The following is a 16,997-nucleotide window of genomic DNA, read 5'->3' as shown; positions in this document are numbered from 1 at the left end:
ATTGGACCTTTAAGCTTTTCTTTGAGAAAAGAACAAAGAATGGCACAGAAATCATTCTTAAAAAAGGAATATGTATTCGGAGTTTTGCCGACCGGATACGCAAAAGTTTAATCTATCAACTAGCTTCTCTTCCTTCTTCGTTGCTCTGCCTGGTTGTAGCGCTATCGTGCAGAGGGAATTTGAAAGACAACCGTTTATCCCGCACCTCGGATTGATCCCTGTCAATGGTGAGTTCCCAGACCCAACATCTTGATATGGGTCTGGCTTGTCAGGCTACCATTCTATAACATCCTCTCGTAATGTAATTTTCTCTTTTTTCGTTTTTGAAATCAGAAAAAAAAAAAAAACAGAAATATGGCTCTGCATTTTCATGCGCTTTGATCGTTTCTTGGTTCAAATGAAAAAAGAAACTATCAAAGCGTACACGGATCCATTTGTAAAATAAAGACCAACCAATCAGGAAGAGGATCAGTGTCCCATATGTACCTACCCTTTCTGTTTCAGTCTTAGTAATGCTGTCATGTTGTGGCGAAATGCTGTTGTGTTGTGGGATTTGCTGTCGTGCTGTGGCATTTACTGCCGTGGTTTGCACTTCAGGGCCACCGTAGTATATTGATAGATAAAACATCCAGCTCTCCCTGATACCTAAACATATATGCATAATTAGGCTGTGATCTTTACATCTTTTAATAACTGGTGTGGTAAATGACTGAAAGAATTGTTTGAAAATGGATATTCAACCTTTTTACCCATTACTGTAATGTGTTATGATGAAAAACTATTTGTTAAGGAATATTCTGTAAAGATGATTGTACTGTAATATATATATGTTCTGTATTTATTGTCATTTATATTTTTGTTTCAACTAAGAGTAATCCCATTTTGTAGAAGAAAAGGATGTTGATAATGTTGTTTTGTATAGTTTGCCATGGCAATTTATCAATAACATGACGATCAATGAATTGCAGGCCTATATAAAGAAACCTCAAACCACCCTGATTATGTCAAGATAACATTTGGAGGGTAAAGCATGGTGTGCTAGAGAAGAGATGCGCTGCATGTTTTAGTTTTGATGGACTTGCATTAAAGCTCACACTGGTCTGCACCTCACTAAATCTTACCCTATCCTGTAACATTTAAGATAACTACGACGTCACTTCACCTGCGTTGACTACTACACATTTTTTAGTCAAAATGTGACCACAAAAATTTTATTCTCATGGAACAAACTCCAGAAAACTTGAGGTCTGCTCCCACACTTCTTTAAAACTTCTTTTTGAACTGCAGTTTATTAAATTTAAATTTGGGACTATTTATTCATATCTTACACTGCATTGTCCTGTTTATTCTGTTTTATTTAAATGTATCTCATTCTGTCTTTTTATTTAATTTTACTCTTAATATCAAATGTATGTATTTTTATATCATCTTGTGTTTCTTTTATATCTTGTCTTTGTTATGTCTTTTATGTCTTATGCAAAACAGATTGAATTGCCCTGTTCTTGAAAGGTGCTATACTTTTGTACTTATGCAATGACCATTCCAGTCATAAACCTTCATCTATTTTTTAGGCAAAATTGCATAGACTTTTGCCTTAAAAAATACTCACACTTATTGTTGCTTTTCAAGATATTTTAAAGCCTAATTTAATCATGATAATCAATGCAGTGCCAAACATTGTGCTCCAAGGGGACCTGGCCAATGCACGCATGTTTTAAGTCAAGAACGGATACCTCAGAAATATGCTCACATACAATTCAAGAACAATTTTATCACATGATCTTTATGATGGCATTAATGTTGTCGTTGGCATCTCATCCTGACCTACATATTCAGCACAATGCAGATAGAAAAAAAGCTAAAGACAAAAACAAAATAACAAAAACAGACAGGGATCATGCAGAGAGAAAAAATAATTTAGAGTAAGAGACGGAAGTCTCCATAGAGTGGAAAGAGGAGAAGTGCTTTTGTTAGGCAGCAGAAGTGTAGCATGAGGAGTACAGGATGTCATGAAATATGTAGGAAGGAGCAGCTCAGCACCGGAACACAAAGCCATTAAAGAAAGCCCTGGAAAAAGCAGTCAGCTAGAAATATAAATGTCCATTTCCTTATCGTGCATAGATACACAGACACACAGCTAAAAGCACATACACACTTCCACAATCTTGGACTCTCGCATCTCCTGTTGAAAAGCCACACTCTAATGTTCTCAGACGTGTAAACAGAGTTTAGCACACTTTTGTGCTCTCAAAGACGTACGAGCGTGCAGGTATACATGTGAGTGAGCGCTTCAACACAAAGAAACAGACACAACCTCTCAGCCTCTCTCCCCTCCTTGTCTCTCAGTTAACGTTATGGTGTTTTGTAAATCATTGATTGGATACATGCAGGAGACCAGTTAGACAGTTGGTTTAACATGCAGCGGGTGTTTTCGGTATTTCAGGGTCAGAGAAAAGGGCCGAAGCAGCTGACAACTTCTTCTGAAGGTGCACTCAGGATGAGAGAAGGTGCGTTCGCTCGCTGGGCTCTCAACTCTGTTCAACTCACTGGTTGTCAACAAGGTGGTGCTGCTTTGAAGGATTTGGTGCAATGCTGTAGATGTGACATAATATAATGTAATATAATTTAATAGAATAGTGTGTATATGCTGTTTAGCATTGCATAAGGCTATGTGCTCTATAATCATGCGTCATGATTTGGCAGGTTCACTGGATTTTACTTTTACCTCTCTGGCAGCAGCTGCAGCTCAGGCCTGAAGGGGCCCAGAAGCCACACAGGATCTAATTTGTTTGTGGAAACAGGGGAGCAACTTATACTTTCCTTTGTTCAGGCAACCCAAAAAGGTATTAGATCTCAAATGGAAATTGTTAAAGCCTACTATCAGGTTTTATTCCTTTTTAGTCGATTTTCGTTTTCCAGTTGGATGGGCTTCAGATGTAAATTTGTATTGCAGATTAAGGAGAGTGATGGCACTCAACTATCACACAATAATAGCATTTCAACTTAACTTAATTTGGATGCCATCCTCATTTTAGAAAGACAGGGAAAATGTTATTAATCAATCAATCGTTTGAGCCTCATAATCTAAGGGTTGCTACAGGTGTTCTTTTTCCTCGGTGTACAGTGATTTAGATGATTTCATATACACAAATCTCACAAATACCTCCTTCTGCTTTTTTCACGCACTGGATGAAAGACTGTGTGTGTGTGTGTGTGTGTGTGTGTGGGGGGATAAGATAGTTACTCTGTAATCAAAAATAAAGTAATAAAGGTAGGACTGTGACACTATCATAGTCATTTTGAAAGAAAGTAAAGGTTGTACGTTAGTTGTCGATCTCCTCTGTTCCTCATATTGTCTCAGCCTCCAAAGGCTGATATCAGATTTGAACTTGATAATTCCAATTGAAGGCTTGGATTTCTGAAACTGAGTAGTAGTAGTTAGAGTACATCCTTTTCTTTCAGCCTTGGTTTTAGTTTGACAATGCATCTCAGTGCTATACAGGTGGCAGGGCCACTTGAACCCGGCTGAGTGTAAATAACATGTAACATCACCTCTAGGCAGACATCAGACTTGATAAGCACAGTTCTCACTCTCTCTCTCTCTCTCTCTCTCTCTCTCTCTCTCATGATTGATTACAATCAATAACCCAAACAGCAGTCCTCTCTGCCCTCATCATCATCACTATCATCACCACCACACCCAGCAGCTCCATACTGTGGTATGAATCAAACTTCATCCTAACTTCTCTCCATGTGGGTCATATCTTGCTTAAGCCCAACACACATACAGATCGCTATTGTGTAAGGCTTCTTTTTTTTCTCTTTACTGCATATCTCATATAGGCAGCATGGAGCAAAACGCATACAACCTCTCCTGTAAATCACAGCAGCAAGGAAACTAGAAGAACAGTACGTTCAAATGGGTTTTGCTGTACAAAAATGACGACATAATCAGAGTAATAATAAACGATATGGGGTTGTGACAGCCTTAAATCGAGAATAGTTTAATTCACCCATATAATGAATCTGCTGCATCCATGTGATATTTGCAATAATCACAGAGAGGGCTGGGAAATACATGAGGTCTACCCACCTGGATGCTGCAGGAGACCTCGGAGTCGTCCAGTAAACGGATCGTGCAGAGGACCTCCTGGTCCAAGGAGCGGATGCTGGGGCTGCGAAACCGGAGCATTTTCATCCTTCTGTCGGTTCTGTTTCAGCTCCTCATCTCAGCGGGTCCACAGGCAGACCAGATACGCACATACATAGACATACACGGAGGACTAACGCATACACACGCATACATAGGCGCCTTCCAGTCGGGTCTTGTCACCCCTTGTGACGCCCTTGGGAATGAATGGGTGGATGAAGAGATGGATGGATGGATAAGAGAAGAGAAGAGAATGGATGGATGCAACAGAGTGGGAGGGAGGAGAGCTTGGATCCGTATCCTGCCTGCCCACTGTTGGATCTATGGAGGGAGGATGGCTTTTCCCTCTCTCCCTCTGTCTCTCTCTCTCTCTCTCTCTCTCTCTCACACACACACACACACACACACACACACACACACACACACACACACACACACACACACACACAAACACACACACACACACATACACACACACACAAATTTAAATTATGATCACACGTGTGTGGTGTCAGATTGCCAGATGGTGAATTTAAATCACCTGCCCTGTGGATTTTTTATTTACTCAGTTTGAGGGTGATTAAAACAAGCCGTGAGGTCTCTGAATACATTCATTTACAGGCTATTTGTGAAATAAGAATGCTTACACCTGGGAACACATTCCCAGGTGCTAACAGTCAATTTTCATTGAACTGCCTTTAACTTGTCCTGCATAAATGTGAATTTGTGTAGGCCTACATGCCTGTATTACTTGAACTATACCTGTTATTTAATAAGATGATTAAACCTGTGATCAAAAAAACACAGCTGGTCAAAACTCAATTTAACTCTGAGATTAGTTTATATAGCCTATTATTTTCATGACGTCAAAGACAGTTTAGGTGCAACCATAGATTTACAGTTTGGGAACAGGACGCTGTCCCTTTAAATACAAACGTTCTGCGTCATCACGTACTTCAGCAAAATACCTTCACCAGCCAAAAGGACTGTTTCGTATTTTGCCTGTAAGATGAGACTTTTGCTTTGCTAATACCGCCGAATATAAGTTATTATTGTTTTAAGTTGTTTACATATCATAACTATTAACCTACTCAGTGGTATAGCTAGGTTACACCTGTGCATGGTTTTCGTATTAAATAACTACTGCTCTTAAGTCATATGAGTAGCAGTACGATCCCAGGAGCTACGGAAGTCCCACCAGTTCAGTATAACGGTAGGTTACATTACATCCATAAACTGTTTACATCACTATTATGGTTCATAGACTGTACTAAAAGAACATATTTATAGTCATTGTTATGCCTACATGTTTCTATGGTAGATATGTTCACATTATGTAAGATTTATAGACCATGCATACGTTTTTGCCAACAGTTATACCATTTTTTTTCCTGCCTTCAGGTGGCTGAAGATCCACTGACAGGATGATCTACATCATAATGGGAGTCTCAGGCTGCGGAAAGTAGGCTGTGTATAACGTTACTGTTAGTTTATTTAGGACAGCCTTACAAGATGGCATCTTACAAGATGGCATCTCACATAAGAAGCACATTGAGTAGAGTTTGACCAACATATTTAAGTTTATTAAGTCACATAGTAGTTGGGTCATCTATAGCACTATAGGAAAGGTTTGTTTCTCACTGGATTTGTCATCTATGAAGGTTAAAGAAAGAAATTAGCCGGGGTGCCCCTCACGAAAATGTGGGGACATTGTTTGGGAGCCCTATATCCAAAATGGTTGCTGTCAGCTTAGCTGGAAATTAACTTTTTAATGGTTTTGCCCACAGTGCTGCATAATACATGGTTTCAGAGTCTATTTGGGTCAAGAAATTCATAAATGATAAAGATTTATTGATTTGACCTATTTTTGACCTTTAAATTCAAGATGGCTGCCAATTTTTGGCTCTTTAAATGTCATTTTTTCAAAATCGTCAAAGAGCCTTAATATTAGGCTCAAATGAAAGCTCTGCTCATACTGAGTGCAGTTATGGACAGCAAAATTAAAACATACACATATGTCATCAGATGTCTGGGGTGGAACCAATGAAAGACAGAGGAGATTATTAGGGCCCAAGCGCCGACAGCGGCGAAGGCCCTATTGAAACTGAAGGAATTATTATTATTTCCTGCAAATTAATTGCATTTTTGAGGGGCTTAGCATATTCAAAAACTCACCAAAATTGGCGGTCTCATCAAGTCTGGTGAAAATGTACGTATTTTAAGGGTTTGGGGAATAGGCGCACAAAAATGGCTCGCTAGCGCCCCCTACAAAGTTAAAAGAAATGGAGCCCCTGCAGTGTGTTTAACGTAGACTCACGAAACTTGGTATACATATGTAACATGTCAATATGTACAAAAAGCTTAATTGGAGCCATACCCTAAACCCAACAGGAAGTCCTCCATTTTGATTTCAAAGTTTGAAATTTGTGCGATTTTGGCCATTTCCACATGTCGTACTTTAACGAACTCCTCCCAGAGATTTCATCTGATCAACTTCAAATTCGGTCTGTGCCATCTTAAAGTGCCCATATTATGAAAAAAACACTTTTTCTGGGATTTGGGGTGTTCTTTTGTGTCTCTGGTGCTTCCACACACATACAAACACAAGTTCACCATAATCTACAAAAGAACTACTTACATGTGCGCCCTCATTTAGAAGTCTCCCAGCTAATCCTGCCTTGTAACTGACCAAAGTTGGAGAAACAGGCTTTCTTTTACTGTCTCTAGAGTTAGCTAGCTGACATGCTCTACATCTGAGCTACTGCGCATGTGCGAGTGCAATCAAAGATAGTACAGAAGAAGAAGATGAAAAGAGGTCTCACTCTGTAGCTAAAACAAAAACCAGGTGAAAAGAGGATCTGCAGCAGTGAGAGAGAGCTGTGCAGTACAACAAAAATATGGTGTTTTTTGAAAATTAAACCATGTAAACCTATTCTGGTAAAACCTTAAAATACAGTTATGAACCTGAAAATGAGCATAATATGGGCGCTTTAAGACCTTAAAGGGGTGATAGAATGATTATATAGGTTATTTCACACTGTTCCTTAGGGTCTCCTAATGGGGTATGTAACAAGAGCTTTTCTTCCAAATATGGTATGCTCATGAATATTTACATAAGCTGCGTGCTGATTGGTTGAGCGAATCCCCATACACACACATTAGAGACGAGACAGCAGGTCTCATATTCCAGGCACTGCAATGTTTTGTTACCAAATTCACTTCTGATACTTTTTTATGCGAGAAAACAACAATATTAAGCTGAAATATGGGCTGTTTCACAAAATGTATGGCTAAGATTGTAAAATTTTAGATTCTGACTTTAGGCAAACAGTCTGAAGCGGCAGCGCTGCTGGGCTCCATACCCAGCCCAAACTCACCCTTTGTGGATTACTGCACTACGGGGCTCCGCGGCCAGCTGCCGGCATAACTATAATATATTTACAGTTTGAATTTCATCACAGCACTTATATCACAGCTACCCCAAGGTCTTAACAGTCCAATTTCAATTTAAGGCATTTTTGTGAACGTGAGGGTTCTTGTTAGGAGGAGCAGCTAGCTAGCTATATGTCCCATTCAATACAATGGGAAAAGATCACGGCTAGCTAGCTACACTTTCGGCATAACTATAGTATATTTACCGCGGGCTCTATCAATGAGACTCGCGGACAAGAGGCGTTTATTTCCCAGATCGTTTAAATAACTCAACACACATATCCATTATAAGATTAACTGGAAGAGATTGCGGGTGTAACAAGCTCGCTGACCGCGCTCTCAGTCACACACCGGCCATTTAGCAGGAAGAGGGAAGGGAGAACAGCAAGCTGCATGCCCTGGAGTTCTGTCAGGGCAGCGGCGTTTGGTAGTCCAGTCACCCAGAAAGGGTGAGTTTGCGCAGGTATTGAGCACCGCGGGCTGCCGGCCGTGACGGAGCTCAATCTAGCTCACAGCAGGCTGGGGTCTGTGAAGGTTCCAGTTAATCTTATAATGGATATGTGTGTTGAGTTATTTATATAGTATATATGTGCCGTGATGAAATTCAAACGCCAAAAGTGTAGCTAGCTAGCTGTGATCTTTTCTCATTGTATTGAATGGGACACATAGCTCGTTAGCTGCTCCTCATAACAAGACGCCTCGCGTTCATAAAAATGCCTTAAATTCAAATCGGACTGTTAACTTTTGTTAGCTTTGTAAGACCTTGGGGTAGCTGTGATATAAGTGCCGTGACAAAATTCAAACTGTAAATATATTATAGTTATGCCGGCAGCCGGTAGTGCAGTAATCCACAAAGGGTGACTTTGCCCTGGGTATGGAGACCAGCAGGCTGCCGCTTTCTCATCAGACTGTGTGAAGCTCCTAAAGTCCGACACGTCTTACCAAATTTGCAATTAGCCATCAATTTTCGTGAAACGGCCCATATTTGAGCTTAATATAGTTGATTTCTTGCATAAAAAAGTCTCAGAAGTGAATTTGGTAACGAAACATTGCAGTGCCTGGAATATGAGACCTGCTGTCTCGTCTCTAATGTGTGTGTATGGGGATTCACTCAACCAATCAGCGCGCAGCTTATCTAAATATTCATGAGCATACCATATTTGGAAGAAAAGCTCTTGTTACAAATAGGGCCAAAACACAGGGATGTATAAGGGCCAATAAAATATCCACCAGGCCATTTTCAGCCCAACCAATGTTACATACCCCATTAGGAGACCTTAAGGAACAGTGTGAAATACCCTATATAATCATTCTATCACCCCTTTAAGGTCTTAAGATGGCAAAGACCGAATTTGAAGTTGATCAGATGAAATCTCTAAGAGGAGTTCGTTAAAGTACGACATGTGGAAATGGCCAAAATTTCGAACTTTGAATTCAAAATGGCAGACTTCCTGTTGGGTTTAGGGTATGGCTCCAATGAAGCTTTTTGTACATCTTGACATGTTACATATGTGTACCAAGTTCTGTGAGTCTATGTTAAACACACTGCAGGGGCTCCATTTCTTTTAACTTTGTAGGGGGCGCTAGCGAGCCATTTGTGTGCGCCTATTCCCAAAACCCTTAAAATATGTACATTTTCACCAGACTTGATGAGACCGCCAATTTTGGTGAGTTTTTGAATATGTTAAGCCCCTCAAAAAGGCGATTAATTTGCAGGAAATAATAATAATTCCTTCAGTTTCAATAGGGCCTTCGCCGCTATCGACGCTCGCCTAATAATCTCCTCTGTCTTTCATTGGTTCCACCCCAGACATCTGATGACATATGTGTATGTTTATATAATTTTGCTGTTCATAACTGCACTCAGTATGAGCAGAGCTTTCATTTGAGCCTAATATTAAGGCTCTTTGACGATTTTGAAAAATTGACATTTAAAGAGCCAAAAATTGGCGGCCATCTTGAATTTGAAGGTCAAACATAGGTCAAATCAATAAATCTTTATCATTTAATCACAAATAGACTCTGAAACCATGTATTATACAGCACTGTGGGCAAAACCATTAAATAGTTAGTTTCCAGCTAGGCTCATGGCAGCCATTTTGGATATAGGGCTCCCAAAAAATTTCCCCACATTATTGTGAGGGGCACCCTGGCTAATTTCTTTCTTTAACCTTCATAGATGACAAATCCAGTGAGAAACAAACCTTTCCTCTCCACGGTCACGGAACTGCTATAGATGACCCAACTATAGTGAAAAAGAGATGTAGCCTAAATGCTTAGGAGAAAATACATTTTATATTTGTTTACATTATAGCAGTGGTGGTGGTTTATCAATTATCAATGAGTTCATTGCATAATTAGTTCCAGTAGGCTAGACTGGTATCTGTTACAGAGTTACTGAGGAAAGTAGTAAGCCAGCTGAATGCAGCTCAGTTCTGTATTGGATGTAATTTAACAACAAAAATACCAGTAGAGCTGCAAGTAAAGCCTATTTTCATTATCTGATTTCTTTCTCGACTAATCAGTAAATTATTTTGTCAACATAATATCAGAAAATAGTGACAAATGTTCATCACAGTTTTCTAAAGCCCAAAAATCTCCTAAAAATAGTTTTTGCCAAAAGTCAAAATTAACATAAGACAAGGAAAAGCAGCAAATCCTCACAACTGAGAAGCTTGAATTAGGTCATGTTTAGTACTTTGCTTTAAATTATTCCTTGATTATTAATTTTGAATAATTAAATATATGAGCTCTAAACTACAGCATGTCTATGGCGGTAAAGTTTTTTTAAAGCAGTAGATCAGATCAGTGTTATTGCACTGTATCAATTCTGTTTGTCTCCATTTCTTATACAGAAGCACCTTAGGGGCCTTCTTATCAAAAAAGGTAACTGGATCCATCCCCCTCCCTAGACACACGTAAACACACCTCCATCATGTTTCTGCACACAGTATGACTTAACACTGCATATATGTGTGTGTATCAGCTGGGCTGGCCCCTGCACGAAGGGGATAACTTCCACCCACAAGGGAACATTGAGAAGATGGCTCGTGGTGAGCCACTTACAGACCAGGTAGCCTACTGTGTGTGTGTGTGTGTGTGTGTGTGTGTGTGTGTGTGTGTGTGTGTGTGTGTGTGTGTGTGTGTGTGTGTGTGTGTGTGTGTGTGTGTGTGTGTGTGTGTGTGTGTGTGTGTGTGTGTGTGTGTGTGTGTGGTCGGTCCTGTCAGCTCAATTTGGATGTCAGTCATGAGTAAATCATTCTCTCAGACTTGCAGCCACAGAGAACTCAACAAGTGGCTGGAGCAAGCTTCACTAGAGCAGACAGTGAAAGCAGCAGGGAGGGAAACTGAGCTTTTCATCGCAGACCACAGTCCTTAAATTCAGTTTAGGAAATGATTTCCTGTTTGTCCAATATTTATCTTTTTTTTCTGTCCATGCTGACTTTCAAAAGAAAGGTAGCTCTCCAAACAATTGACTGGCTATCTGCCAACATGGAATTTACAAGCCTACAGGCAGAGCAACCCCAGCCAACGTTTGGCAGCAGTTTGCTGGTAGCGGTGTTTGGTGGCTCATAATAACCTCCTACTCAGAAATCTGTTTTCAACGGCAGAGAGAATTACCCCGGGACCTGCTCTGTCCAATGCTTTGGCATGTTTAAAAAAATACTCAACAGTTGGCAGTTTTTCGAATGAATGTAAATTTGGGATTACTGTCAGGCAAAACATTTATCTTTCATGCCAGTATTAGAGTTGGCAGGTTGAGGTTGGCATAACCGAACGGGACATGAGAGAATGCGATTTCTCTCATTCAAGTTCAGCTCTTCATATTAAAGGCACTGCAGTGTGAAAAAAAAAATGTGACTCCAGATCAGTTGTAACCAAACTAGGACTGATTCTATTTCTGATCGTAATCAAAGATGTGTTTGTGCTGCCAAGTCTGTCTGCCTGATCTGTTTGATTCCCTGATTGGTTCTTTTAAAGATTCTTTGACTTAACTCCATTAAACAGAAAATCAGCTGAGCTGACTGCAACTGTGAGTGTAGTTAGTATTTTACTTAATTATTTATGTTTTTCATATCTGAATGTTGTATTTTTACGTCTCTACATAGTTTAGAAATATTTTTGGTGAATTTATGAAACAACCTTCAGTTTAGTGACTCAGTCTGGCTTCACCGTTGCAGGCTCAGCTCACCCCATGTTAAATGTGATGTTCTGAAATGCACGGCTTGCCTCTGCCTCTGTTGTTTGTCCCTTCAGGACAGATTGCCTTGGCTTCTCAAACTACATGAAGTCATTGAGAGGTGAGAAAAAACTAACTTTTCATACACACAGACTATTATGCGCACTCACATGAACATTTTGCACTGAAAACACAATGTACTTTTGTAATGACAGAAATGGAGAAGATGAAGGGTCTAGAGAGTAAGCAGCGAGGTAAGGATACAGGCGGCCGTGAAATTGTCAGAAAAAAAAGATCAAAAATATCAAAGATGTTTTGAAAATTGAGATGAAAACCAGAGAGAGAGGAAGGGGAGTTTTGGGAGAGTATAAACAGATTAAGTGAGGGAGTGAGTGAGTGTAGAGAAGAGGTGGGGTGAGCTGAGAATACGCCATCTCTTTCCTACAACGGCAACATCAAAGACTTCTTTTCAAATTCTTCCACACTCAGTCAGCCTTTATCAGCTCATCCTTGTATCCCTTCTTTTCTCTCTTCACCCTTCTCTTTCTTCTCTGTAGCTGTTTGTGACCAGAGTTAACTTTAAGTGCACTGTTTTTACCATTTTTCCTGTTCTCCACAACATTTCAGTATACAGTTAGTATCACTAATTCACTCCTGCTCTCACTAACTATGTGCATTTGTGTCTTCCCATCCCAGAGAAAGGGCTTCATGCTCTGATGCTCTTGTGGCGTGCTCCGCCCTGAAGCGCCTGTACAGACAGATCCTGCTCTTTGGCTCCAAAGCCCTCGCCTCCTCCTCCGATCCAGACCAAGATATCCTACCTCCGTCCTCTCCTGATGTCTTTTTTCTCTTCCTACATGGGGACTACGATCTCATTCAGCAGAGGATGGTGGCCCGGAGGGGGCATTACATGAAAGCAGAGCTGCTGCGTTCCCAGTTTGATGTTTTAGAGCCTCCGTCTGCTGAGGAGAATGTGTTGCCACTGGACATCAGGAGGAGCATCACTGACATGGCCACGGAGGTCGAGAAGCACATCATCAGCCTCATGTCGTCACCAATGCCTTAACCACCAGTCTAGTGGAGTCACCACATCTAGTTTATATCTTAGTGCAGCTGACAAGTAAAGCTGCACTAAGTTGTGGTATAAGACCAGAAAGAAGCTTGTACAGTAGTGGGAGTTTTGGTTTTGTTCTACTTTATAGCGCTTTAGTACAGTACCTGTGTGATCCTGTGGTGCTGAAAACATTTCATAACACAATTGCCTTTCCAGTATATTCCTGCTGCAGAGTATTTTATATTTGAATTGGGGCCATTAAGTGCTTTTGTTTTGTGAATGAGAAATGAACCTCCAATAGTACGCCACCAAGAAAAAGGCTAGATGTTCATACGAACAGTTTAATATAGTGTGGCTCTTTTTGAACTTATGAAAAGGATTGTAGTAGTACTGTAAAAGTTTGCACTGTAAAGATTCACGTTTCAGTAATGTGGGAAATTTGACTGATCTATTTGACAGCACAGAGCGAAATATGATGGACAAATGCCTTGAGCAGAAGATCTATTTTAAACTTTTTAAACAGTAAAATGAACCTGACCATGCAGAAAATGCACAAAGAACTTTACTGATTAGATCCATTTTTTATGTATTTAGTTACCTGGCTAAACCAGACATGCAACATTTATGGGGGAAATTGTGTTGGTCTCAGTTGCATCAGTATGGGAATATGACATTAAAATAAACTGATGGTTTTGCTTGAATATTTTATCCCATGTTTAATATTTAATTACAGTCCAAAACCCAAAGATATTCCATTTGCAATCATATAAGACAAAGAAGCAGCACATCCTCACAATTTAGAAGCTGGAAACAGTGAATTTCAGCTTATGTTTTCTTGATATGTAATATATCAATGATTAATGGCTTTTCATAATAGATTCTTATTCATTTTCTGTCGGTAGACTAATCGATAATCAGCTAATCGTTTCAGTTCTACAGAGAACCCATTTATATTTCAGAAAGTAACGCTTTTGTCTTAAAACCTAATAAGTTAACTCATACGTTTGTATAACTTAGGTTCAGTTTAGTATAGAGGACACAATGAACTGGTGGACAGCAGAATCTTACTATAATGATTTAAACTTAATTAAATAATTCTTCTTAATTTAACACCATTGTATTGTTTAATTTTACTCCAGATAATCTTTCCATTACATGTTTCTCTCAACTGCTCTTAATTAGATTTTTGCAAGCGACTGCAAATCATATTTTTATATCATTTGATCTGTCAAACCACCTTTCATGCACTGACATTACCTGCCCAATGCACCAACCGATCTTAAAGTACAATCTTCACACTGAATACAAAAAAGTAAAATTATTAAAGGGATTTAAATTTAACACCTTACTGACAATAGGTTGACCATACAAAGGTCAGACCAGGTTTAAGGCTTCATCATCCCTGCTTTCTGATCTATAAGCATCTTCAGTACACATACACACACACACACACACACACACACTCAAACACACACACCTCCACTCAGCAATAGCTGTTTCTGTGGTGTGACTCATCTGCAAACCTCAACACAAATATTTTAGGAGCTTCTAATCCAGAAAAAAACAACAACCCTTGGCTACTCTCATATTTCACACATCCAGACGAGCAGACGCACACACACACACACACACACACACACACACACAGCACTAGAGATGAAAACCCCCTCAGTCTGGCAGCAACAGACAAACAGGTTGTCAAGTGGATCACATACACACATCTGATGTCAGAATATGTGTAGTGTCTGTCAGTTAATCCGCTATGCCCCTCCCCCCCCTCTCACTCACACACACACACCTGTAAATAAGACTATGCTTGTTTGTTATAAGTTTATATAAATAAATTACAGAAGAATTTTGCGAGTTGGTATGTCATGTTTGCCGTTTGAGCTGAACATGGAGACACAGATTTCAGGGTCACAAAACTAATCCCATATAAATGTAAATAATATGAGAGTAAGGAATCAAAAATAAAATATTGTGTGCATAATTCCAGCTGTACAGTACAAACCAAAACAGCTGATCTTACTGAGGACGTTAAGACACACATAACTGCCCTCTAGTGTTCATAGTTAATAGTACACCAGTAGATTTAGAGGTACAGATAATAATAATAGCATGGTAAAATACCTACTTAAAAAGTCTGATTTGAATTGCTAATGACTCATTTTGATGGGATTTTCTCTCAAATTCAGTAAACCATGTGGTGAATTATATGTATAAATAGTTACACCTGTATAACAAATGACTATGTTTTTATCAATCAAAGATGGTAAACAGGTTTGTGTTTGAATTGTGTCTTTATTAAATGCTACACCAACTCAAGGTACAACATTGTGTTTTCAGCTTCTGAAATATGAGAATTTTGCTACTTTTCTCTTTTTAATACAATTGCAAATTGGATTTTGGACTTAAATGAACAAAACAAGCATTGTGAAGACGTCATGGCTTCTGGGAACATCTGGTCACTCCTACAATAGGTCACAGGTCAGGGGATGAGAAGATCTATTTGGCCATACTCCAACACTAAACCTGTCCTGTGTTCAAGTATGAATGTATGTGTGTCTCTAGAGATTGTTGGAGTCTAGGCTGCTTCATTATGGAATGTTATGTTCTGGGACTTTAAAAGGTCGGTGGAAACAGAGCAAAGGGGCCTAACACACACCTTAGCTTATTTCCAGCCTATTTCCCATAGACTGAACTTGCAAAACAATAATATTTCGGTGTTTGCAGTGCCTGTTATGGCGCCATCAATATCTTTACATAACCCAAACTTGACAGCTTCAGGAAGAGATAAATGCCTCTTGGAAACAGACAGAGTTTGGGATGTAACTACACTGTGGTTAAACTGTACTGTTTAATCCTAATTCTCCTCGATGGAGAGTACATCAAATACTTCTGTGCAAGTCTCCCGAACCTTAACACATCCAGAGTCGAGCTGCTCCGGAGTTTTTTTCAGAACAGTTGTGATCGATATTTTGCCTATATTCTGACATATTAAAGACTTAATGATTAATACATTAAGAAAAACAAATCGACAAATTATTTTTTAATTATAAAATTTTTATTATTATGATTAAAATGAAAATGATCATTTGTAGCAGCTCCAACTGTACTGTTAACCCTATTACAGAACTGTTAACAGTGAACACCGGGACATGGACGAAACATAACACTTTTTAAAGCAGGACATCGTCATAAATTCATGTAAAATGACAAACAGTGCAGACTGCATTATTAAGGGACAACAGAATCATGTAGACTGACTTACATCAGATCCACAAGTCAGCTATAGATGAGAAAGTATGTTGCTCAGTCAGTTGGGGTTTAGTGAAATCCAAAGGGAAACAAAATGCACAGCTCCTCATGGCACAGAAACACTGTAGTGTGATGTGTTTACTGGAGCTCTGTTGAATATAAGATTAAGGACAGAAAAAACAAACCCAGGTGTTACTAGTCAGTGCAGTGACAGCTACACAAAGAACAGTCTCACCTATATAAAGTAAATCTTCATAATCATCAGCATGTTGTGTTGTAAGTTCCAAAAGGGTTAAAATCTTTTTTTCCATTTTGGACTCAAATTGAATTCTTCTCCTGGGCGAGTGTGTTGAGAAGATTAACTTTGCATATCAGAGATTTTTGTGCCTGTGTGATAAACGTGGTTGAAGTTAACCTCTCATTTTCAATAGCTCAGTATAATTACTTGGTGCGTCTGATCTTTACAGCATGTGGTGGACACGAAACAAGAGCAGCGAGGGAGGGAGGCCCACAACAGACTGTGCTCCTGGTTCAATCTGCTGACAGAGTGTGAATCCTCTGTGTGCTTCCAAGAACATCTGACTGTCTCTGGGTGTTACAAGCTCTCATTATTGTCCAGGTGGCAAGATGAAAAGAGGCCTGAGCTTCATACCCAGAGATTAATAATATATGACCTGCCTCTGAATATGTATGCAATTGCCACAAGTCTACAATATGTGAGGTGGGTTTAAGTACCAGTACAGACCTGTACCAGAGTGATTGTATTATTTTGTTGTTACCCTAATATTAACCAAAAGCACTCCCTTTGGCTGTATATTTGAACGTTTTCAAGTCAAGTCATTTTTAAATGTATTTATATAGCCCAATATCACAAATTTGCCTCAAGGGGCTTTACAATCTGTATAGCATGTGGCACCCTCTAT

At 39.5% G+C, this 16,997-nt stretch overlaps 2 protein-coding genes across 5 annotated transcripts in view; one reads left to right on the top strand and one right to left on the bottom strand.

The window, feature by feature from the left end:
- Positions 1 to 4,498, bottom strand: part of frmd3 (FERM domain containing 3) — a 59,435-nt gene extending 54,937 nt beyond the window's left edge. For all 4 annotated transcript variants that reach the window (XM_039803506.1, XM_039803507.1, XM_039803508.1 and 1 more), the window contains exon 1: positions 4,094 to 4,498. In XM_039803506.1, the coding sequence (XP_039659440.1) occupies positions 4,094 to 4,198 (105 nt within the window). In that variant the 5' untranslated portion in view covers positions 4,199 to 4,498. The remainder of the gene's footprint in view (positions 1 to 4,093) is intronic.
- A 599-nt stretch (positions 4,499 to 5,097) lies between these two features.
- On the top strand, positions 5,098 to 14,672 carry LOC120560435 (probable gluconokinase). The gene is made up of 6 exons (XM_039802952.1): positions 5,098 to 5,363; positions 5,552 to 5,612; positions 10,438 to 10,468; positions 10,569 to 10,655; positions 11,840 to 11,883; positions 12,459 to 14,672. Exons 2-6 carry the CDS (start codon positions 5,575 to 5,577, stop codon positions 12,826 to 12,828), a joined length of 570 nt encoding a protein of 189 aa, XP_039658886.1. The 5' UTR covers positions 5,098 to 5,363; positions 5,552 to 5,574; the 3' UTR covers positions 12,829 to 14,672.
- The last annotated feature ends 2,325 nt before the right edge of the window (positions 14,673 to 16,997 follow it).

This window comes from Perca fluviatilis, chromosome 6 (assembly GCF_010015445.1).
Source record: "Perca fluviatilis chromosome 6, GENO_Pfluv_1.0, whole genome shotgun sequence".
NCBI classification, from domain to species: Eukaryota; Metazoa; Chordata; class Actinopteri; order Perciformes; family Percidae; genus Perca; species Perca fluviatilis.
This window is presented reverse-complemented; position numbering and strand designations above follow the sequence as displayed.